This window comes from Channa argus, chromosome 12 (assembly GCF_033026475.1).
Source record: "Channa argus isolate prfri chromosome 12, Channa argus male v1.0, whole genome shotgun sequence".
NCBI lineage: Eukaryota > Metazoa > Chordata > Actinopteri > Anabantiformes > Channidae > Channa > Channa argus.
Window position 1 is genome coordinate 27282576 of NC_090208.1, and position 25992 is coordinate 27308567.

The 25992-nt window shown below is 40.3% G+C and overlaps 1 protein-coding gene across 3 annotated transcripts in view; it reads left to right on the top strand.

The window, feature by feature from the left end:
• The first annotated feature begins 2814 nt into the window (after nt 1-2814).
• Nucleotides 2815-25992, top strand: part of mtm1 (myotubularin 1) — a 30350-nt gene continuing 7172 nt past the window's right edge. For 2 of the 3 annotated variants that reach the window (XM_067524923.1, XM_067524925.1), the window contains exons 1-15: nt 2816-2902; nt 5994-6075; nt 9421-9493; nt 10236-10330; nt 14466-14576; nt 15394-15495; nt 16247-16330; nt 16458-16607; nt 22497-22682; nt 23092-23274; nt 23384-23539; nt 23776-23823; nt 24157-24249; nt 24640-24753; nt 24882-25058. In XM_067524923.1, coding sequence (XP_067381024.1) covers nt 6019-6075; nt 9421-9493; nt 10236-10330; nt 14466-14576; nt 15394-15495; nt 16247-16330; nt 16458-16607; nt 22497-22682; nt 23092-23274; nt 23384-23539; nt 23776-23823; nt 24157-24249; nt 24640-24753; nt 24882-25058 — 1629 coding nt within the window. In that variant the 5' untranslated portion in view covers nt 2816-2902; nt 5994-6018. Of the gene's footprint in view, nt 2903-4424; nt 4575-5993; nt 6076-9420; nt 9494-10235; nt 10331-14465; nt 14577-15393; nt 15496-16246; nt 16331-16457; nt 16608-22496; nt 22683-23091; nt 23275-23383; nt 23540-23775; nt 23824-24156; nt 24250-24639; nt 24754-24881; nt 25059-25992 lie in introns of all 3 variants that reach the window. The other variant, XM_067524924.1, reaches the window with a different exon arrangement.

Below are 25992 nucleotides of genomic sequence, written 5' to 3' on the forward strand. Positions count from 1 at the left end.
AAGAATCTGGAATACCTCCGCTCTGCCAAACGGTTAAACCCTCGTCAGGCCCGGTGGGCTCTCTTCTGTGGTAGATTCGTCTTCACCTTCTCCTACCGCCCAGGCTGAAACTAGTTTAATACGAAATATGGATCCAGTGTGAGATGTCCTAGCTGTCCAGTGTAACATGGGCAGCAAACCTTTATTCATAACCCGTGTTCTTCATGAAGTTGTCAGCTCCCGCACACCAATTTAACAGTTTGCTGTCCAGGTCTCAGAAGAAAGCGGCTTTTTGAGTTTTTGTCCTCCTCTACTGGCCTTACTTCTGGAGTGGCCTGGCTTTATCTGGCACCCCTGGAATGCTACGCTGGGATCCCCTTCATTGTTGTTTACTCGCAGTATTCTGTTTTTAGCAGCAACCATCCTCACACCCAATGGAATTGTTATGTATGTCCTATATTATCTTGTAACTACATGGAACATTGCATGATTGCAAATTACTATATCACAAACATCTTTTAAGCTGCCTTTTGTCTTGTTGAATTATACTACATTGTTATAATATGCTATCCTATTGCAAAGTAAATGGAGAGCCTAACCTCAAATCTTCCCCTAACCTGTTAAGTGGCATCTTTCCTTGCTGTTTCTGTTTCACTGGTTAGAGAGGCCAGCTCATACAATAAAACCTATGGAGTCATTAGGTCACGGACACCTGCAGAAAGGTTCAGAGAGAGGGAGACAGAGAGGGAGGAGGGGAGAAAAGGAGCTCAGTGCATCGGGGGATGGGTCCCCCCTTAGTCTAAGTCTAAAGCATCATGACTATAACTAACTATAAGCTTTAGAGCTGGTCCATTTCCTATTGTTTGAGAGACTGCAGGGACTCGAGGGCTCTTCAAGCCCAAGTATACACTCTGTAGATATGCTCTGTAAATTCTTGTTAAAGGAGTGGGGGCGGGGGTCTAAAGTTGGTAAAGTATGCTTTGGAAGTGTTTTGTTTACAGCACATCAAAAGTCATATATGTATGAGTCTCGTACTGTTCGCTGGATTCTTCACATTTTCAATGTCTGCCCTTACCAACCAAGTTCACAGATTTCATTCATCACCTCTCCTTATCCATTGGTGTCAGGTGTTATTATTTGTCCCAAGATATACATTGGATGCAATTTCCATTTTCACAGCTTACCGCAGATAAATGGTAAATCAGACCCTCCTGGAATGTTGCAATCAAAATATTAAATTCAACCACTCCCTGTGAATTCTGTGTAGATATCATAAAATGAATGCAACATCCATTAGATTTTGTTTTTAGAAAACTTTTGCGAATTTAGGTATTAAGGCCACAACAATCCCAAAAATTTCCACTAATTTCTGGAGGGAAGTAGTAAGTGGTCTGCTTATACAGGTAGCACTTTAATCCAAAATGTTTTACACTGTTGCTTCACCCTATCACATACAAATCCCCCCAAGACACGCCAATGATGGCAGCTGCTATGCAAGCCAGACCTACTGAGAGTTTTGGATTCAGTGTCCAGTGCCCAGAGACATTTTGACATATAGCCAGGGCTGTGGAACCATTGACCCTGTGGACCTTGGACAACTGTCTTACCAAATGAGCTACAGCTGCCCCCTACAGCTGCAACTTCGACATACTGTATAGCCATATACTCAAACCACTGACCTTGTGGTTCATGGACAACTGCTCTACAGCCACCAGATGTTTTATAGCTCCTGATGTATAAGTGGCAAATTGTACTAGTGGTGTTAATACTGTAGTCTCTTACTGAGAGATGTCATTTCAACAAGCTATTAACTGAATCAACTGAAAAGCTGCAGAAGGGGGTCTGAATAGTGCCAAAGGTTTGGGCCCATTGTAAAAACTAGAGCTACAGATGCTCACTATTGGGGCTTCAGTGAGCATTACATGTCATAGCCACTAGTCGACCATGAATCCCCCCGTTTGTTGGTTTGATACCGAGCTCCTCTGGTCACAAGTCAAAGTTTTCTTGAGCAAGACAATGAACCCAGACCTAGTTGCTCCCGGTGAGCGTTGACCAGCTGCATAGCAGCTCCCCCATCTGCCATTCATTGAACATGCTAGTTTTTTGGTTAGTGGTGAATTGAAAGGATCAAAAGAATGTTAATGTGAGCATCATTAACAAACTGGGTGTTTGTGAGCAGCAAAGGCTTTGTTCAGTCTTTGTGTATTCTTACACTTTGGTCAGCAAACAGCTGTCCCTCATCCAACCTTTCTGTCATTGTTCACCTAATGTAACCATTGTTACTGTGAAACTTATTAAATGTTCATGTGGGTTCCACTCCATCTATCAGCAAGTCACGGGTTCAGACTATCAAAGAGGAAGTGGGAACATTAGTGGGAGGTCTGAAAAGTATTTATAGCAGGGGGAATTAGGCTGTGCCATCCGGAGATAAAACAAAGGGGAGTTTTAAGATTTTATGGGGAAATAATCTTAAAATTACTAATATATATATACATATATACACACACACACACACACATATATATTTATACATATATGGGTATTTATATACATATAAATGTATATATATATATAACCTATTTGATAGTCTGAACCTGTGACTAAATCAACTGAAACGCTGCAGACGGAGGTCTGAATAGTGCCAAAGGTCCCAAACCCATTGTAAAAAACAAACAAATTATATATATACATATATATAGCATGCATTTAGAACGACATCCGACAATGTCTCAACGAAAACAGCCTTCCCTTGCACACAGGGAATATGGCAGCCCTTGTGAAAACTACATTTCCCTGCATTCCTTCAATTTGACAACCAGCCAATCCACGCCATGATAGCCCGGCACGTGATGTAGAGTAAGTTCCTGCTGTGGCATTGGGGAAGCAGATCGACATACAACCACAGGAGAATCGCACTTTGCGGGTAAGTTAAGTCATTTTGCCTCATTGAGGCCACTTAAAAACATATTAACTGCTTTTCGGAGAGGCTTGGTCGATGTTTTCGTGCGCTGTGAATCAGAAATTGCCTGAATTTCAAGTGGAACGAGCTGTCGTACCGTGTAGGCCTCCGCTATTTCCTGGTGCAACTCCACAGTTGTGCCTACAGGAATTGCCAAGTTGGAAAAGTTCAGTTTATGGGTGTTGGAAGACATTTGTTCTTTTCCACTCTTTTTTGTGTGTGTGCTTTATTTAAAATTCGCCATTAACACTGCAAAATTTTCATTTCCACTGTATTGACAGTAATGAAAAGACTGAAAGCCTGGTATTCATACATCTGGGTGTCCACACTAACTCTCGCTTAGCTGCCAGGTTTTATTGAGCTGTGGAAAATCAAGATAAATAAACGCTTGACAAGGTTAGATGAGTAACACTGTACCACAAGTTTTTTACTGTTTTTATTCAAAACATAAAAAATGTAAGCCTTTTTCAAGTCCTCTGTCTTTATTGTGCCATATTATATGTCTTTATTTTGACAAATACAATGAGTTGTAAATACAATCTGCTTTTGAAGTAAACGAAATGTTCTATAGTCGATCATCTCTAATCGCTCAGATATCGTTGCACTGATGACACCGGGTCATAAGCAGGTACGGTGTTTAACGTAGCTAGTTTGGGATTTACAACTGTGTGCACTTGTTCAATATGCCTGAAGTTGCAATGAGCAGCCTATTTAACCTTTAAATTGTTTTGTATTACTTGATATCTTGACATTCTGAGCCTGTGCAACTTGGAGCCAGATCAGTAGGCAGTAATGCTGCTCAAAATGATTCCATCAAATTATTGAGATTATTAAGTATTGGTAAAGTTTGCAACCTCTTAGCTGTTTGCAATACTAACAAGAAAAATATTAATAGTTCAACATGAATAATGTGTAAGTGTTAAAATACGTTGCTTATCAACACAAAATACAACTTTTAATGAAAAGATTCAAAACTATTCAACCTCTTCGTTACAAGGATCGTTGGTACTTAGTAGAGCACCCTTTTGCTTTAATGACCTGTTGCAAACATAATGCATATCCATATACCAGCTTCTGGCAATGGTTCAGAGGAATCTTGGCCCATTCCTCGTAGCCTTAGTTCACTTATATTCTTGTGTTTGTTAGTGGCAACTGACTTCTTCAAATTGCACCAGAGATACTCTGCCAGGTTCAATTCAGGTGACTGTGCTGACCTCTGTAACTAAGCCTTGGTAGACTTTGAGATATTCTTGGCATTGTTGTCTTGTGAGAAGTTTCTCCTAAGCTTCAGCTTCCTCACAGACATCATTATGTTTTCATGTAGGATGTCCTGATACTTGAATATATTCAGTTTGCCTTCCACACACTGATGTTTCCAGTGACGGAGGAAACAAAAGAGCCCCAGGTCATCAATGAGCCACCACCATGCTACTATGTAAGCAGGGTGTTCTTTTCAGTTTTCAGTGTTTTATTCTTCTTCCTCCAGTCATGTCTGGTAGCTGTATGGAGCAGCTGTAGCTCAGTTGGTAAGGCAGTCATCTATGGACAACAGGGTCAGTGGTTCGATCGGTCCCGGATACGTGTCGAAGTGTCCTTGGGCAAGACACTGAACCCCAAGTTTCTCCTGGTGGGTCAGGTGAGCACCTTGCATGGCAGCCATCGCCCATGGTATAAGTGTGTGTGAATGGAAGCAACATTGTAAAGCGCTTTGCATAAGCGCTTTACAAAGGTAATTTACCATTAACCTCTGATCCATAGGCCCAAAATGTTTTATTTCATTTTTCCATAGAACAGAATACTAATATTTCTATGGCCTTGTTATATGATTTTGAGCATATTGGAGCTGCCTTGTGCTTTGGGGTCAGTAGTAGTATAGTCATGGTGTTCTGGCAATTTAAACCTTCAGGGTCTAGTATGAACCTTACTGTGCAAACTGAAACCACAGTGCCTGTTGCCGCCAAGTGTTTCTGCTAGTCTTTTGTAGACTAAGCTACATTTCTGACATGCAGTCAGACATGAGTCTCAACAGACCCCTAGCCAGTTTAAGTATTTGTTGTGTTCTATCTCAAGCACACCTTGGGAAATAATAAACCCCTTCATTAGTTGAATCAGGTGTGCTTGAGATATTAAGAGATTTGCAAATGTATTCTTGTGTGAGGACTTCTATTCAGGGGATCAAATAATTGTGAGACTGTATTAGTTTTTCAAAGTTGCATTTGGTGTTGAATTTAGAGTAACATCTTGAAACATTAGTTTTGTTGAGCTATTTAAAGTGTTCTTGCTTCATTTCAATCTTTCAACAGCTTAAAGATTGTAACTTTGTTTTCATTTTCAATTAGAGTTCAATTATTTTGAGTGCAACTGTACATACAGACATCAGCTATGGAGACACCTTAACAAACAAGTTTCTCTTAAAACGTATGTTCAGTATTGACAGCTGACGTGTCAAGACTAGCTGAAAATGAGATGCTGCTAGCTGGATTTTTTGTACAGTGCAATTTGCTAATAATGAATAGCATCTGAGTTTATCACATTTTGCTGCCATTATTGCCTAAACTAAATGACTCACCAGTTTGCCAAAATAATTTTCCACGTTCAGACATTATTCATTTGAGTTTACAAATGAAGCAGAAAACTGATCTGTAAAGCTAAGCTGTAAATTACAGTAGCAGAGTTTGACACCTCTTCAATGATGAGGTCAAGCGACTGTGGCACAAGAGGTAGGGCAGTTGTCCTCCAATCCCAGGGTTGTTGGTTTGATCCCTGGCTCCTCCGGTCACATGCCAAAGTGTTTTTATTTTGTATATTTGTGAAATGATGCATTTCAAGTTGCATGCTAAGCATTTACCTTTAATATCGTATCTTTAAATAAACTTTTATCAAAGAAATTCAACCACCCTCATTGTGGTAATACTAAATATGGTTGTGCCATTGCCATCTATGCCAGCAGCTCATAGTCTGAAATTATACTGAGGAGAAATACAAAACCCAGCAATTAAATAACTTGCTGCAAGATTTATACATGACACCAATAACGATTTACTCTCTTTCTCAGCCTGTGGAAGCCCTCTCCCTGAGTAATGGCTTCATCAGTCTCAGTCTACAATTCAAATGCCTTGGAAACACACATCTCCAGTGTAAGTTGATTTTTTTTTTTCTGGTTTGTAATATATTTTTACTGTATATTTCAGTTTTATTTGCATTCAGACAATTTCCAGTTTTTAACACCTGCTGTGAATCAGTATCACAGTGTTATAGAGTTTATTACATACAAGGATGCAATAAATCTAGAGTTGGTCTTTGCACAAGAATCAACTTTTGTCAGTTTTATTTTTCGTTGCTAAAGATAAATCCAAAGTATGTTTTTACCACAGTTGGAGAAGGAGAGATGTAAATCAGTAGTAGAAATATTTGGGGCAAAATAGTTGTTTATGTAATTATGTTGACTCACTGCGTTACAATTAAAATAAAACAATAGCCCAAGGTGCTGTTCACTGGCAGCTGGATTGCAGCTTGAAGTTTTGAAAAAGTTTCACCTCTCATCTGCTTTGAGTCTCATCTTAAACGTCACTAAATCACTGGGTATTGTTTAAAAAGTTATATTCCAGTACTGATACTGATATCTTGAGTTTGATACTGCTTCCTTGACATAAATTTTGTTCAAGACCAATTTTTTAAATCTATTATATGAAAAAGAAAATTACATTATGCTACAAAATCGTGCTGTTATTTTTCAGCACCTTGCTTTTCTACTGAAAGCAATTTTCTCCTTAATGCAGTGGTTCTCAAAGTGTGACGTGCGCCCGACTAGTGGGTAATAAAGACATGACAGGTGGGACGCCGAACAGAAGGAAATTTGTCTTGTTTTCTGCCCATCTTCATTCATACACTCAAAACAAAATGACAAACAACAATGAACAAAGGGTTCATTAATACAAGTAAATTAAAAACATGAGTTAGGCCACTGGGAGGGAAAGTAGAAACAGTGCAAAAGTAACGATTTAACGTCGGAATGTTAATTGCAGCTGAACATTATAAACACATTTTCTCACAGAAAGGCAGCAGCGTATGTAGCGGGCATAACACGACATCAATGGATAAATTTGTGACATGAACCACATGAGGTTTTGATAGAGATTGTGAGCGTGGTCAATTTCATCAAAACGCGACCTCTCAAAGTACGACTGTTCTCTGCACTTTTTGAGGATGTGGGAGCTGACCGTCCAGGTGGGCTCTTTCACAGTGACGTGAGTTCAAGGTGGCTTTCTAGAGGCAAAGTGTTGTCTCAAGTTTTTGAGCTCAGAGCAGAAATTTGCATCTTTTTCTGAGGAGGATCGCAAGGATGAGGCTGCAAGCAGGTTCAGTGAACAATTTCTGATGAAACTGGCCTATTTCAGTGATGTTTTTGGAAAGCTAAATGAATTAAATATTCAGCTTCAAGGCAGAGACCAGAACCTACCTCACCTGGCAGACAACATCACTGCATTCACCCGAAAGCTCGAGATGTCAAGGGAAGACTGAGGTCTTTGAGAATTTGAGTGAACTTGTTGAAGCCAGTGTTTCTGGAGCTACAACAGTGATCGCAGATATTAATCAGCACATTTCTTCCATGAGGGGATTATTTCAAAAATACTTCCCAAACAACAGTGCTGAGTATGTCTGGGTGCATTTAATGCAGCAGCACCTGTTGATTTCAGTTCTGCTGATGAGAACCAATTCATCAAGATGACCTCTGACTCAACCCTGAGGCTGCTCTTTCTTTTCGCAGATGATAGCGAAGTGACAAAGTAAAGCTAAATGTTAACACAATTGCACTTTTATTTTCTATATCTTGAACTTGGTGGTATTTGATGTTATTGATTTAAAAATATGAAAAATTTAAACTCTGCCTATTTTATTATCATTTTGAGGGACAGGTGGGGCTTAACCCACCACCCCCCCAAAAAAGTGGGGAATGACAGAAAAAGTTTCAGAACCACTGCCTCAATGAAGAAGGATTTATGGTAGGATGGTTGGTTTAGAGTTAATGAGTTCATTAGTCAGGTGACTGTGGAGCAGGAAGGTTGAGCGGTCGTCCACCAATCTCACAGTTATTCGTTCGATCCCAGGCTCCTCACATGTCGAAGTGTCCACAGGCAAGACACTGAACCCTAACTTAGCTGCTCCCGGTGAGTGTTGGCCAGCTGCATAGCAGCAACATAGCGTGTGTTTCTGGGTGTGTGTGTGTGTGAGAGAATGTGAGTGCAAATAGGTGAAGAAGAAGCAGTGTAAAGTGCTTTGAGTGCCAATAGGTAGAAAAGTGCTATATAAGTGCAGAGCATTTACCATTCAGTTTGGTGTTAGGGAGGGGGTGGCTCAGTTGGTAGAGGGGTTGTCTATTAACCGTAGGTCTGTCTTTCACAGCCAAATTCCCCCTGGCTATATGTTGAGGTGTTTTATGACTGTGTCCATTAAAATGATGGACAGCGAGAAAGTGTAATGCAACCTCTGACCCACACACATACTTCTTTGTTCAATTATCATCAACACCAGTTTTTTCTATGTTTCAACTTGCAGTTCAGTGGATTAACAGCACAACTGAGTGACTCAAAGAAACTGAAATAGGAAACCTGAACACAGAGATAGTTTTAATAGAGTCGACCACTACTCTTCGTTTTAGTGGTTTAGCTCCCAGTTCTTCCTGTCCATATGCTAGGTTGCTAGTGGTGGGTCAGACTGTAAATAGCAGGTCACACTGACTGTTTCTAGTGGATGTTGATGCTAAGACTTTGACACAACAAAACTTACTACCTACTGCTGTTAAGTGTGCTTTTTTCAAAGAAACACAATATCTCTGTTTGTATTTAAAGGGCCTTTTCAAACCTACAGTTTTGTTTTCACTGATTCAAACCGATGGACCAATTTGTGAACTTTTTACCCTTAGTTGAATTTCCTTTCACACCTGCAGTCAATGACTGCATTTATAAGCATTTAAGCAAGTAACCCAGGTACTCAGAGAGATCTGCTTTCTTGGGTAACCGGGGAACAGTGTTTACATGCACTTAAGAAGACACAGTGGTAGGCCCAAGTACTCATCTGCACAAGAAGACAAGTGATTAGCAGCACTAAACATAAATTTGTGCCTTTAAACATTCTTTATCCACTCTCATTTCCTCTGTTGGTGGAGGGGAGATATTTGCATGTGAAACCTGCAGGAACTCCTCTTGACTATTATTTCTACACCTGTAGAAAGCAAAAGTCAAATGAGGACTGAAATGGATCATTGTAGCAAAAAATAAAATGGGTGTCGATCTACTGTACAAAGCATGTTAATTGAATATGTATTGTCAGATAATATAATTGTTAAATAATCAGTTTATGAATTAAGACAGGCTTCATAGAAGCAGTAAACTCATGTCATGATCAGTGAAAAAAATGTGTGGGAACAGTTATAAACATTGATTATGATGATTAGTAATTTAAATGTATGTGTGTTTCTGTAGACCTCCAGTGAGTCTCTAAAGATGGAGTTGTTGGCAGATGTATGTCTGTTGCCAGGCGAGGAAAGAATCATAGGTGAGTGTATTACACTATTGCTGAAGGCTAATAACAACTAAATATTACTATCACTGACTAAAGATACAGTAATGTCTTTTTTACCTTTTTTATATTTTTTGTACACTTGGTGTCAAAAGGGGGACAAAGTGGAAATATGCCTTTAGTTTTTGCATGACTGTGTTCTTTTCTAAAGTTTTGCCACAGGATTCCACTAAAGCTTTAGACATCTTCATGAGAATTTAAAGCATACAAGATGCACCTGAATAGAGCGTCAAAGCTAATGGTGTAAATACTTCTGTAAATGTAAAACGGCAGTTTTTGATTTTTAATAAAGTTGCAAACATTTCTGATATAGCTTACATATTTTCACTGTGGGTTATTAATTGTAGATTATTGTAGGTTGTTGAGTACAAATTTATCAGTTAAAAATTTAATCTACCACACAGTAGAAAGTGAAACGATCTAAGTACTTTGTGAAGCCAGTAAATGTGTTAACTAGGTTTGTCCTCTACACTAAAGTATTTATAGCCTATTTATGCTGCATTTCTCTTCTCTTTTTTATGCTTCCTCTTTACTGTGCGTGTGGTGATTTCTTCGCTTGCAGTACTTACTGCTTAGTGACAATAATAATGAAGCGTGAACCAGAGTACTGATGTGAAAAAGGGAACATGTTTTCAGCCAATGAGGCCTGGGTAACAGCACATAAAAGGGAAATGTACAAAAAATAAATTGGATAATGTTTGTATGTGTCTCTTTTCAGATAAAGACATCATCTACGTCTGTCCATTTAGTGGAGCTGTAAAAGGAAAAGTGTTGATCACCAACTACAGACTCTACTTCAGGAGCTCAGATCCAGTAAGTCCTCATGACTGTGTTTGTGTATTTGGAAGACAAAAGACATCAAACACATTTAAACATAACTAACATCATATCTATGATATAGTGTGAGCTCTTTGTCTTGTTATTGATATGGTGCATTGTTCTATTATTACTAACTGAAGTAAATATAATGTTTGTTTTTATGTAGAACATTAAATAGGTTTATTTTTATGTTGCCCCTAAATCTGATTGCCTGCAGCACAGTTTGTTGTTCACAATACTTTGTTTACTTAACTCATCTATAATATAATAAGTCCGGAAAGAAGCTCTAACCACAAGACATATAGTGGCTGCAGAAAGTATTTATACCCATCCTTGCTCTATCTTTTACTGTCTTGTAGATGAAATTTTAGATACAATCGCAATCGATGATGCATAATGACAAAATGAAAACAAGGTTTTAGAAACATTTGCAAAAAATCTAAACTGAAATTTCTCCTTTGCAGAACAAATCAGATGCTTAAATAAATGTAAAACTTTGTAGAAGTCTCTTTGGCAGTTAGAGCTTTATGTCTTCCTTAAGGATGGGAATCAAGAAGCAGTTCTACTTGAGATCTACTTCCAAATTTTCCAATCCACTGGTATTTTATGCCTCCAAGCTTTAAATTCCTTTTACTGATGCTGGCATGTTTTGTTTTTTTAGTGGCCTATTAAAAAACTTGTGTCATGACCTTAGATTTTGTGTCCGCGCTGCCTGAAACTTCAATGCACAAAGTAAGCAGTGGTGCACTCAGCAAAGACTAGGCAGATGTATGCTGCGTGGCACATGCTGGCCAATGTCAAGGAGAAAACATCAAAGCAAAGTCATATCAGAAAAGTTTTTATATTTCATATTATATTTATAGTTTTTATATTTCATAAGATGGAAGTGCAAAAAAAAGAGCAGTGTTTTTATTTTTTAATTTTATTTTTTAAAATTAGAATTATGTGCATAGGAAGATATGGAAGAGTTCTGTTTTCAGCAGTTTTTTGAACATTGGGAGTGAGTTTGCTGAGCGTGCAGAGTTTGATAGCTCGTTTCAATTCAATTCAACTTTATTTATATAGCGCCAATTTTAAGTCATCTCAGGGCACTTTACAGAATAAAGTCAAGATTATAAAGATGTATAAAGAGAACCCAACAATTCCCCCTGGAGCAAGCAATAGGCAACAGTGGAGAGGAAAAACTCCCTTTAACGGAAGAAACCTCCAGCAGAACCAGGCTCAGGGTGGACGGCCATCTGCCTCGACCGGTTGGGGTGAGTGGAAAGGGGAGAGAGAAAAGAACAGAGCAACAAAAAGCAACAGCAAAACATCGGGCAGATTGGTAGGACCAGTAGCTGCACGCTGGAAGACACACAGCTTCAAAGCCGGGGGACACCTGCAGAAAGGGACAGAGAGAGGGGGACAGAGGAGGACATAGACAACTACGGGAGAGAACACACAGAGTTAATGACATACAGTGGTGACAATTGCGGGGTGAGAGGAGAGGAGAGAGGGTCAAGAGGTTGAAAGGAGCTCAGTGCATTGGGGGGTGGGTCCCCCAGCAGTCTAAGCCTATAGCAGCATAACTATAACTAACTATATGCTTTATTAAAAAGGAAGGTTTTAAGACTAGATTTAAAAGTAGAGCGGGTGTCTGCTTCTACCTAGGCTCTACCTCCCATTCTACCTTTGGAAATTCTGGGAACCACAAGTAGGCCTGCATTCTGAGAGCGAAGTGGTCTACTGGGATGATATGGTGCTATGAGGTCTTCTATATATGATGGAGCCTGAACATTCAGAGCTTTATATGTAAGAAACAGGGTTTTAAATTCTATTCTAAATTTAATGGGAAGCCAATGGAGAGAAGCTAGTGAAGGTGAAATATGATCTCTCTTGCTAGTTCCAGTCAGCACTCTTGCTGCAGCATTTTGGATTAATTGCAGGCTCTTTAGGGAGTTACTGGGGCATCCTGAAAGTAGGGAATTACAGTAGTCCAACCTAGAGGTAACAAATGCATGGACCAGTTTTTCGGCATCACTTTGAGACAGGATGCTCCTAATTTTGGCAATGTTCCGTAAGTGGAAGAAGGCTGTTCTAGAGATTTGTTTTATATGTGCGTTAAAAGACAGATCCTGATCAAAAATAACTCCAAGGTTCCTTGGAGTAGTACTGGAGGCCAGACTTATGCCATCTAGAGTAACAATATGGTTGGAAAGATTTAAACCAACCTAGTGCAGTTCCTTTAATCCCAATTTCATGTTCCAGTCTCTGTAATAAAATGTTATGATCAATAGTATCAAATGCAGCACTAAGATCTAACAGAACAAGTATAGAGATGAGCCCATTATCTGAGGCCATGAGAAGATTGTTGGTGACTTGGTTTCACCATTGTGGGATCATTTGTTGGCAGACCGCAGAAGATGGGAGGGATTGTAGACCTTAAAGAGGGAGGTCTACAATATGAGTTTGGTAGCTCTTTCCACCATCGTGGGATCATTGCGCTGAGGAGTTTTGCTTGGTGCGGTGCTGGGACCACTAGACATTGTTCGTTGGCAGACCAGAGAAGACGGGAGGGATTGTAAACCTGAAAGAGGGAGTTGAGGTAAGCAGGACCTGTAGAGGTGATCAACCTCTAGGCAAGAGACAGAGCTTTGAACTTGATGCAAGCAGTTACTGGAAGCCAGTCTTGAGATCTGAACAGTGGTGTGACCCTTTTTGGCTGATTAAAAATGAGGCATGCTGCTGCATTTTGGATCATCTGCAAGGATGTGATTGTGCATACTGGTAACCTAATTAACAGAGCATTGCAGTAATCAAGACAAGATATGACCTTCACCTGTACAATGAGTTTGGTTGTATTTTCCTTGAGGTAGAGTCTGATCTTTCTGAAGTTTTAGAAGGCAAATCTGCATGCCCTAGAGACTGCTTGGGCAGCTGTAGCTCAGTTGGTAAGGCATTTGACCATGGACCAGTTGTTCGATCCCCGCTCCCGGCTACATGTCGAAGTGTCCTTGGGCAAGACACTGAACCCCAAGGTACTCTCGGTGGGTTAGGTGAGCACCTTGTGTGGCAGCCATCCCCATCTGTGTGTGAGTGTGTGTGTGTGAATTGGTCAATGGGAACGATTCAACATTGTAAAGCGCTTTGGATAAAAGCGCTATATAAGCAACTATTTACCATACTGAGGAGATGTGGTCCTTAAAGCTCAGTTGTTCGTCGATTTCGGGCCGACTTAGTGGGGACAATCTCTGTAGATCCAACGTTGATGCAGACATTGTGTTGTGTCGAATGTCTGGCTGGGAAGACAAGGACTTTGGTCTTGAAAAGGTTGAGCTGAAGATGTCTCTCTCTCATCCAGGCAGAAATGCACAATGAGACAGTGGAGTCGTCCGGTGGAAAAGACAGAAAGAGCTGTGTGTCATCAGCATAACAGTGATAGGAAAGAACATGCGGGCTGATGATAGAAACAAGGGATGTAGTATAGACAGAAAAAAGAAGAGGACCAAGAACTGAACCCCTGTGGCACAGGATACCTTGAAGGTCCATCCCTAGAGGTAAGACTGAAGCCAGGCTAGAGCTGATCTAGTGACACCCAAGTCAGACAGTGTGGACAAAAGGATCTGATGGTTCACAGTGTCACAGTGGAGAGAACTGTGAGCTGATGGCTGCCACCTTGTTAGTAAAGAAGCTGCTGAAGTCTTCAGCAGTGAGAGAGGAGGATGGCGGAGGTGGGTAGATGAGTGATTTGAAAGTGGAGAACAGCTTTCTAACCTCCGTAGTGTTGCTGAGCTTCACCTGGTAGTATTCCGTCTTTACATTGGTGACTCTGAGGAAAAAGATCCAAGCAGATCCTGATGCTCACCAAGAGCAGATTGAGTCTTGAGTAAGAGCAGATTGAGTCTTGAGTTTGGCCTCTCAGGGACAGTTCAAAAGACACTAGCAATATTTTGGTGTAATGTTTTGGGTTATTGTCATTGTGAAAAATGACAGCCAACCCAAACTGGGGACCATTTCCCCAATCTGAGGTTATGTCAACTGTGGAACAAGTTGTCTTTGGGCAAAACACTTTTATAGCACTTGATTTTGTTTTGTGCCATGTGTGCTGTGTGTGATACTGTGTAATAAAATGCTGCTGACTCTGTTGAAGGAAGTGGCACTGACATTGGATGTTCCTCTGGGTGCCATCAATCGAGTAGAGAAGATGGGTGGAGCATCAAGCAGAGGAGAAAACTCTTATGGCCTGGACATCACATGCAAGGTATGTGTTAAACAAAGTCAGTTCTGTTCTATTAGTAGCATAATATGTGCAGTTCTTCCTAACTGCTTGACATTAACACTTATCAAGCTACTAAATGCATTTGGATTTCACCAGTGGGATGTAAAACAGTCATTCCTATAACCACTTTAGCGTTTCGAATTTTTTTATATTTTTTAATTTTTTCTCCAATGGCATCTGAAAACAAGAAACTAATGCGATGCGAATTTTGCTGACTTTGATCCCCGGAAAAACATGACGGGGAAAGGCTAGCTCTCATGGAGCAGATGATGAAAGCTGTGAGCTCTCTCTCTCTCTCTCTTTTTATGAAATAGACAAAATAAAGACGCAGCTTTCTGACACTGGCCATTAAAGTTGCGCCCAAAAATTCTTTGGTCATCATCAGTTTTCATGATAGCATTCACACAGTCAACTTTTTTCCATTTTCACTGGTTGCGCGTGTGATTACTATATTGCCCACACCTGTTACTTGCCACAGGTGTGTCTAAATACAAATTACAGGAGCTATGTTTGAAAAGCAATTATTTCTTACAATTTTTACAAGGTACCAATAATTTTGTCCAGTCTATTTTTGAGTTCTGTGTGAATTTTTCTCATGTTTGACTTTTTTTCAGTTTTTTTTTGTGGTGTTCCAGGGCAAACAAAAATAATAAGCCCGTGAATACTAAAACATTTGCAATTTGAACAATTTTCTGAGAGAATGGTTGCATTTTCTGACAGAATTGCAAGGATCCTGATATTTTTGGCCATGACTGTATATGTATTTAATAGTAAAGATGCTGATCTTTTTTGTTGTCAGGACATGAGGAACTTGAGATTTGCATTGAAGCAGGAGGGTCACAGCCGACGAGATATTTTTGACCTCCTCTTCAAATATGCATTCCCACTTTCACATAGTCTGGTAAGTCAGCTTCTGACTTCTACTGCCATCTGTTGACTAATGTCTTTTTATGTATTTTTTTGATGATCTTGATAAAAGCAACACTTAATGTTTTAGGCTGGGCAATGAAAATTCAGATGACACTAATGTTATTGTGATTTTAGAACAAACTACAAAGAGCATAAAGCAATTTTAAAGCACGACTAACATTATTTTTATGGACTTCACATTATAGAATTGTAAACATTAGTCCACTTGTGAAACCTTGTATATGAGTATTTATAGCAGCAAATTTCATTTAAAGGACATTTATTTCTGCTGGGATCCTTCACTTATAAAACACTGCTCCCTCTCTATATGATAGCTACACTATATTTGCATATCTTACATCCTAAATGTATGTATGTGTATGTATAGACAGTGTAAAGCCTTCTTGCTACTACAGTAATCAAACATGATTATAGTGGTACAGGTTTATCTTTTAAACATGTTTAAAGCTCCTGCATGTTAAATGTGTCTTGTATACCATTGCAAAGTGTCAGTTACTTGAGGCATCTGCTTTCCTGGTCATTTGCTAAGTAGAACTCCTTTGTTGAATTACTATTGAATCACATCCAGGCTTGGATGCACATGAAATCCTGGTTAAAGCATCAGTAAGATGTAGAACCATGTTTATAAAATGCTTATTCTTGAATAAAAAAGAGTGTGTGTCTGTCTGTGTGCGTGTGTGTGCATGTGCGCATATGTTTGTCTGTCTCCCCATTCTTTCTAGCCTCTGTTTGCATATGTGACTCAGGAGAAGTATGAAGAAAATGGCTGGAATGTCTATAAGCCTGTGGAGGAGTTCAGACGACAGGTAAGCAGGAGAAGTGCAGCATTACATCTTTACTACCACATTATAATACTGCTGCTGCTTTTTGATAAAGCAGGAAGAACACCAGTGTTTTAATCAGTATCTCATGACGATAATTTTTCTTTTGTAGGGTTTACCTAATAACAAGTGGCGTATTACATTCATAAATAAGAACTATGAGCTCTGTGACACCTACCCCACTGTACTGGCTGTACCCTATAAAAGTAAAGAGGAGGACCTCAGAAGAGTGGCTGCTTTCAGGTCAAGAGCACGCATACCGGTAAGCACAGGCCTGATCCATATCAAAAATAACTTTTTTGTTTTGGTATGAATATACAGATATTCAAGATTCAGATTCAAAGACTGAAAGAACTTTATTGATCCCATAGGAAATAGTGTTGTCAAAGCTGCTCTCTGTTGGAAAAGTAGAAAAGAAAGAAAAAGCACCAAACCAAGTAGAAACCACAGACAAATAAACAAATACACACTACTATATAGTTATAGAAGTATAGTATATAATTATTGATTTTATTTTAAAGTTAATTACCTAAATAATAGTTTGACCATTTAAACCTAGAACAGAACCAGTTTTCCTTATTAGTTTATTCAGTCTATTACTGTCTGTCATGGTTATATTGCTGCCCCAGCAAACCGCAGCATAAAAGATTAAACTGGCTACCATGGACTCATAAAACATTCATAGTAAGAACAAAGTTGTATTAGAGAAGTGTTCACATTTCATGAGATGCAAGTGCAAGAAAGAACACTTTTTTTATAGGTTTAAGTGCATAGGAAAATGCAGAAGAGTTCTGTTTTCAGCAGTTTTTTGAATATTGCGAGTGAGTTTGCTTGGCGTGAAGAGTTTGGTAGCTCTTTCCATCATCGTGGGATCATTGAAGAGTTTTGCTTGGTGTGGTGCTGGGACCACTAGACATTGTTCTTTGGCAGACCGCAGAAGATGGGAGGGATTGTAGACCTGAAAGAGGGAGTTGAGGTAAGCAGGACCTGTTGAGGTGATCACCCTGTAGGCAAGAGACAGAGCTTTGAACCTGATGCGAGCAGCTACAGGAAGCCAGTTTAGAGATCTGAAGAGTGGTGTGACATGAATCCTTATTGGCGTTTTGGATCATCTGCAAGGGTTTGATTTGTGCATACCGGTAACCCCATTAACAAAGCTTTTAATTAATCAAGATGAGATATGACCAGCGCCTGTACAATGAGTTGGGTTGTATATTCCGTGAGGTAGGGTATGATCTTCCTGATCGTGTAGAGGGCAAGTCTGCATGCCCTAGACACTGAGGAGATATGGTTAAAGATGTGGTTAAAGCCCCAGGTTTCCGGCCGAAGGTGTGTCGAAGGTCTGGCTGGGAAGACAAGGTAAGCAAGTTATTCTTGGAAAGCAACTCTGAGAGTTGCTTGAAGAATGCTCGTTCCATTGTCTTGGCCAGAAATGGAAGAAGGGAGACAGGTTGGTAATTCTCCACAACAGAGAGATCAAGAGAAGCGTTCTTGAGCAGTGGGGTAATCTGGGCCTGCTTAAATGAGGCAAGAAAAGTGCCTCTTGTGAGAGATGTGTTGATGATTTGTGTAATAGCTGGCTCTAGTGTGGGTGCAACTGCTTGAAGGAGAATGGAAGGGATTGGATGAGATGGATGAGAGGAGTGAGAGAAGTTCCCCAGCTGCCCGATGGTCGATATATCACAATCACCTGGACTGTAATCGCTGCTGTGATCCTAATGGCATGATATTACAGAGATGACAGATTTTTGAGGGGTGCTGTTGGAGAAAACTTCCAGGTGTCATTGATGAGAAGTTCCACCCCTGACCTGATGAGCGAAGAGTGTGAGAGAAGAAGAAATTGGTGGAGAATGCAGGTGCGGTGGCCGTGTTCTGTGGTGATCCAGTTTTCTGTAAGTGCAAGTAGGTGAACAGCTGACTGTGTAGCAAAAGCTGGAATGAAGTCAGCCTTGTTCACTGCAGACTGGCTGTTACACAGGGCAAGAGAAAAAGAGGCCGGACACAAAGTGGTCCAGGTGAGAGTCTGCAGGTGGGAAACATGACATCTTCTAGTAGGACACCATGTCCTGCGTCTACGGAGGAGAACAGGGATCTGCTAAAAAAGCAAATGGTAAAACAAAGAAAAAGACTGAAAGTGTTAATGTGAAGCAAAGTAGAGAAACAGAAGTAAAGTGCAGTTTTAATGTCCTCACTTGGTGGACTCATGCAAGCAGATTCGCTAGTTTTTACACAGTCAGTCTACACTCAAGGAGGCCTCAACACAAGGGCTGATGCTCCAACCCAACAGGTGCCTTATATATGGTCTTAATTGGCTACAGCTGAAACCACCCCTTCGTTGAAACCAAACTAATTTGTGTGCCTTTCGTTAGGTCAAAGGTGTGAACGCTCTGTGAATTAATAAGCTGAAACTACCACCAATATCCACTTCACACAAAGAGGAAAACTCTCTACCTAGATTTTTAACTCTATTAAAACAGACACTCAGCACACTCAGGAGAAATGACCAAAACTCAGCTACATCTGAAACCAACAAACAAATTTCAAACAGCCCTTACTTGTTGAGTCTATCTCCTGTCCTAGTTTGGTGCTTGTTCTGAGGTCCACCACTAGTTCCTTTGTTTTACTGGTGTTGAGCTGGATATGATTGTGCTCGCACCAGTTAACAGAAGTCCACACCTGACCATTGGTCTGTAATATCTCCACCCTGTATACATCCTACAACCGCACAGTCAACAGAACACATGGGAGGACAACGCAGGACTTGTAGTTGTACCTGAAGACCCAAAGGCTTTTAGTACCCTGGGGCTGACTCTTTCAGGACCTCTCCCAGCCTTTGTGAAATGAAGCTTGTATAGCTCCTTACCTGCTCTGCAGAGATGGTCAATACTGGAGAGACAGGATTGGTGTCTGAATTATGCTGGGGTGAGACGTGGGCAGCTGTAGTGAAGCTCCCTGGGGGGGAATATGAGGCACAACATCAAATCAATTGAAAAAGGTGTAAAATCATTCCCCCTTTCCACACTTACCTCGATCCTCTGGCTACTGGTCTAATATTCAGTGATGCTTTTCATGCCACTCCAAACTGCTCTGGTATACTTCTGTTGGAGCCTCTGTTCACCTTCCCCTCTTTGATTTTTGCAGACAGCCGTCTCTGGTCTTCCCTCACTACTTCCCTGTCAACAACCTGAATGCTGATTTCTTTTCATTCAGGATTGCTTTAATATCTTTGGTGACCCATGGCCTGTTGTTTAGGAAGCAGTGGATAGTTTGTGTTGGTACACATGTCAACACGTGAAGTTGATGTAATCTGTAATGCAGTGTGTAAGTCTATTAATATCCGTACCATGTGTCTCACAGAGTGTCTACCAATCGTTGGCCCCAAAACATCCCTGCAGGGCATTTGTGGCTCCCGCAGACTGTTTTGGTGGTGGGAGGCTGCCTTTGAACCACAGACTTGTTTACAGGGAGGAAGTGGATCATGTTGTGCTCCGACCTGCTCAGGGGGACGAGCGCACAGGAGCTGTAGGGCTCTTAAAACTCTTGAAAACATCAGGTCCAGCATCTTTTCCCCCCAGATCTGACAATCCACATACTGTTTGAAGGTGTGGAGGTTCTTGGTGAGGGTTGCTTGATTGATGTCAATGGAAATCATAAAAAGGACAGAAGGATGTGTGGGATGGACCTTGGCTGTGACCGAGTGTATGTCACATGCGCCTTCCGCAATGGAAATGGGAGAAATACAGATGGCTTGCAGTATGGTCCCACCGCCAGCAGTTCGATGACTTTCTTTCCCGAAAACATGACCAGTATGAAACCACCTGTTTTTGATGTATGGTAAATGGTCTGCACTTATATAGCGCTTTTCTACCTATTGGCACTCAAAGCGCTTTACACTGCTTCTTATTCACCCATTCACACTCACAATCACACACACATTCATACACCGATGGGGGAGCTGCTATGCAGCTGGCCAACATTCACCGGGAGCAACTAAGTTGGGGTTCAGTGTCTTGCTCAAGGACACTTCAACATGTGACCAGAGGAGTCAGGGATTGAACCAACAACTGTGAGATTGGTGGACAACCGCTCTACCTTCCTGCGCCACAGTCGCATTTAAAAAGCCGTTAGTACTGCTGCATGTGTCAGACATACTGTCCTGCAGCCATGTCTCCAGGAAACACATTAGACTACACTATTGAAAGATATTTTCCTTCCTTACCAGTGCAGCTCGTCAACTCCTCCACCTTGTTCTCTAAAGACCTCACGTTGCCAAGAATGAGAGAGGGGAGATGCAACTTGAATTTTCTCACCCTCACTCGACTGCTTTCTTTTTAACAGCTACCTCTTGCTGTTTTCCTCCTCATTTCTTCCGGGATGTTTAAAGTCTGAATGAAACTTAAATTCAGGTTGCCGGTCTGCTGCAGGTCAATAAGCTGTTCCCAACTTTAAACTAATGAGCCAGCTCTAGCTCTAAACAGCTGCTTTGAGGTGGTCACAGCATGAAGAAGGAAAAAGTTCACCGAAAAATCACGATAAAAACTCCCTCCATCTGCTTGGTTAGAGAGGATAAGCTTGACACAGCAAACTTGGTACTTAACTATACTAAGAAATAGGAAAAGGAAGAATAAAATGAAAAGAAATACACCAAAACAAGGAGAGCAACTGCAACAGGCTGCGGCTCGGCTGAAGCTCAGCTTGCACAGGCACATATGCAGATGTGTTGGCACTCTTCCATGGAATTATCTCTTAAAAGACTTGAAAACTGACAAAAGTAATAAAAAAAACAATGAAACTAATAGAAATAAAGATATTGACTCTGAGTTTTGATATTTAAAAATATACATCACATTAAAATGGCTCAAAATAAATTATGGTCACTTCCCTTGATAAGAAATAGTTATGCATCATCTGTAGTTAGCAAGACTGGTTTGAAAATACACTACATTGCCAAAAGTATTCGCTCACCCATCCAAATAAACAAATTCAGGTGCACAGAGGTCCATAAAGACATGGATGAGCGAGATTGCGGTGGAAGAACTTGACTGACCTGCACAGAATCCTGACCTCAACCGGATAAAACACCTTTGGGATGAATTAGAGCAAAGACTGCGATCACTGTGTATTATGTATTTCATAAACACACTCCTAAACCTTGTGGAAAACCTTCCCAGAAGATGTGAAGCTGTTATAGCTGCAAAGGGCCAACGTCATACTAAACCCTATGGATTAAGAATGTGATGTCACTAAAGTTCATATGGGTCTAAAGGCAGGTGAGCGAATACTTTTGGCAATATAGCGTAGATGTAGTGTGAAAAAGCAGCTAACACTGCTTTGTTTACACTTTGTGCACAGTCCCAGGTATTTAACTTTATCTTCCTCTAACACGAGTACAGATGTGAAGCACTACATTCCCGTGAGTGTTTTGTGAATCCAGTGTGTTTAGGGACCACTAGACAGAGGTGAAGCCCTAGTTCTTTGACTTCAACTTTGTGTGCCATGGCCTTTACAGCAGGCAGTTAACCATGAGCTAATTATATGCCATTTGGTCGGCCTTGTAAGACAAACCACAGACCTTTCGGCTTATCCCATGAGTTCAGGGTCACCACAGAGGATCATTGTCCGCATGTTAAGTTGGCACAGTTTTTTCGCCGGATGCCCTTCCTGGCACAACCCTCCCCAATTTCTACCGATCTTGGACAGCTAGGAATGGGAATGGGCTGTTAGGGGTTCATCGTCAAATGACACTTCAACATATAGTCGGGACCGGGGGTCGAACCACTGACTGCCTCAGAGACCTACCCCTCAGAGATATACTTTAGCTAACAAGCAATTATCTGAAAAAGTACACAGCCTGAGGCCAGAATAGTGCAGTGCTTCCATACACAAACCCACAATAATTTTTTATTTGGCTTTTTATAAGAGGTTCTATGTTAAAAAGCTTTACTCAGTGAATTAAGTAGCTTATCTAAAAGATGCTCCTGAAGCTTGGAAAATAACCCACAGCACATCACTGTGGATTGTTCAAGCAGTGCAAAGTTTATTTGAAAATATGTTATTTTAAATTCACATCACATAAACATGAGGTATGTGTCATCAAGCTGCCCAATGCAATAACTAGTTATTGCTTTGTGCTTTAAATGTTTGGTCTTAGGTTCTATCATGGATCCACAGGGAGAACCAGGCAGCGATCGTCCGATGCAGTCAGCCTCTGGTTGGCATGTCTGGTAAAAGGAACAAAGATGATGAACGGTACCTGGACTTGATCAGGGAGGCAAATGAAACTACCAAGCTCACCATATATGATGCTAGGCCCAGTGTCAACGCGGTGGCCAACAAGGTTAGAGAATAGAAGGAACACTGACGGGGGTCAGCGGGTTAGTTTGACAGTAACAGCAAGCGTATATAGCAGTTGTCATCTGCAACACCTGTCAGCATACGCCAGTCTGAAATATCAGTCGAGAAAGTCATGTGACAGATTGTAAAGGCTGAGCTATTTTATTGGCCTCTTATCTGCTCTAGTCAAATAAGTTCTACATCAGATGCAGTGGATTCAGAATTCTGCTGCTTGTGTGCTGACTAGAAGTGGAAGAAAAGAACACATTGCACCAGTTAAAAAACCTAATGCTCAGCCTGCCCTTTTCTTGTGTTTGAGGCATGTGAGTGATACTTTAAATTGGCTTAAATTGGCATTGGCTCTGACTTTGCCTTATTTAATTTTTTTCTTTTAACAACTTTGCATTTCCCAGGCCACTGGAGGAGGCTATGAAGGTGATGAGTACCAAAATGCAGAGCTCATCTTCTTAGACATCCAGAATATTCACGTGATGAGGGAATCTCTGAAGAAACTGAAAGATATTGTCTACCCCAATGTGGAGGAATCACATTGGCTGTCCAGTCTAGAGTCTACACACTGGCTAGAACATGTTAAGGTAAGAAAATATAGTTTAAAAATAAATGATTAGTGTAGGTGTACATATTTTATTCATTTTTTTAATGTTCATTTAAAAAGGTTTGTCTAAATGTCTTGCCCATGTGTAGCTGGTGTTGTCAGGAGCAATCCAAGTAGCAGACAGGGTTTCCAGTGGAAACTCCGTGGTGGTTCACTGTAGTGATGGCTGGGACCGAACTGCTCAGCTATCCTCTCTAGCCATGCTTATGCTGGACAGTCACTACCGCACGCTTCGAGGATTTCAGGTTAGTTGCAGACAGTCCAGACATAAAAGGATGCAGGTCAAACACAAGGGGAAACATGGATATACCATTGCTAAATTTTAACTAACTGTGGACAACACAAAGCCTTAACTATATGTATGCAGAGGTTTTATTGATCTTTTAAGTCAGCCCACACTTTTCTAAAAAAACAAAAGAGGCTCTGGTAAAATGGAAATAAAATTAGGCTTACACTTATTTTGATGTTTCTCTTGTTTTAGGTGCTGATCGAGAAGGAATGGGTCAGCTTTGGGCACAAGTTTGCCTCCGTAAGTAATATCTTAACTGGGGAAACTCTGAATAGTTGAATATTCTACAATATGATCAAAATAGCCTGATATGAATCTCACTGTTGAATCTGGCAAAATGTGGTTATGTTACATCCTAGCCGTATGGGGGGTGCTGACTTTACAATGAATTGCTTGGTTTTTCAGAATAGTCACAATATATAGAAAATATGTATTTTTTTAACAGCTGTTTCAATTACCTATGTCAGCTTTGTGTGCTTTAAAATGAATCCATATTAAAATGAATTATTTGACTGATCAAATAATTTTATGAATAATGATTTGTTTAATTTTTGTGTGTGTGTGTGTGTGTAGAGGATAGGTCATGGTGACAAGAACCATGCAGATCAAGATAGATCACCCATCTTTGTTCAGTTCATTGACTGTGTATGGCAAATGACTAAACAGGTGGGTTTAACGTGTTTTAAATCCTCAATGTGTTTTAAATTGTTAATGCAGACCCCAAAAAATTCTGTAGCTGGTAAAGGCGAGATATTATGGGAAGTGAACTTCAACTTTTTATTTTCAAATGATTTGCTAGATCAATCACTATAGGATTCTGTGTAACAAAAAAGTGGGTTTATATTAAGAGCACAACAGCCAGCGCAAAGCAAGTAAATCTTTTGTGCATGGACTGTTAGGGGGTCGGGGTGGGAATAGGTAGATATTCACATTGTACTGAAATTAATGTAAAGCACTAGTTATTTATTTGACAAATAAAACACCACTTTTGCTGTAAAAATATTAGAGTGGGTAATGCATTAAGGATTAATGAGCCATGCAATCCTATACTATCAGTTTCCTACAGCCTTTGAGTTTAACGAACGGCTTCTGCTGACAATCCTGGATCATCTCTACAGCTGTCGCTTTGGGACCTTCCTCTACAATTGCGAGAGCGCACGTGACCAGCATGTAAGACCACATGGGATTACGCATTGCCTCCTTCAAGTTACCATACAACATACAGTACAAAGAAACATGCTTTGACTTACTGTGTTTCAAGTGCAGAAGTTTTACAATTACACTCTGTCTTTATGCAGGAAGTGAGGTCGAAGACTGTGTCTCTTTGGTCTCTGGTCAACAGTCAGATGGAGATTTATTTAAACCCCTTCTACACCCCAGAGTCTGGCAGGGTTCTTTACCCTGTTGCAAGCATGCGTCACCTAGAGTTATGGGTAACCTACTATATCCGCTGGAACCCACGCATTCGACAACAGGTAGGTCAACTATCAGCCAATGTTAAAATGAACCAAAAAAGTATTAGGGCAATTCTATAGTATGGTGGCCCCAAGGTACATCAGTAAAATGTTTTTGCCCATCTTAAAAAAAAAAAAAAACACTTCTCTATAATTAAAAATGGGGAAAAAGTACCTGGTACACATTGTTGTATCACAGTGCTTTGAGTGCTTTCAGAGTTCTTTTAAATTAGAACATATTCAAGCACATATTCAAAATGTCTTAAGAAAATAACATGACAAAACTACAACCGTGTAAATGTAATTAAAAACTGAATGCAATGATTTGAAATTCACATCAACCCATTTTAATCACAGTAGAACATGAACAACATATCAGATGTTAAAACTGAGATATTTTTACCTTTTGATCAAGAATATTGGCTCATTTTTAATTTGATGGCAGCAACACATCTCCAAAAAGATGTAATGGGCAACAAAAGGCTAGAAAAGTAGTTGGTGCAAATTAAAAAAAATAAATAAATGAAAAAAAAAAACAACTAATTAGGTAAATAGGCAACAGGTCAGCAACATGACTGTGTATAAAAGGAGCAATTCAGAGGCAGAGAAGATGTAAAGATGGGCAGATGTTCACCAATCTGTGACAAACTGCATGTAAAAATGAAGGAACAACTGTTCCTCAGCATAAAATTGTGAAGACTTCCCACCATCTACAATATATAATATCATCAAAAGATCCTGAGATTCCAGAAATCCAAATCTCAAGGCCGAAGGTCAAATCTGGATGTGCGTGATCTTTTTGGAAACATAGATGCTGCAGAATAATGAGGAGTGGGACCATCAACCTTGTAATAAGCGTACAGTTCAAAAGAGTGCATCATCTTTTTTTCTTTTTCCCCTATATGGGCCTATATAAAAGCATACAAAAAGTCCCACACTTAGCATGTTTTGAACT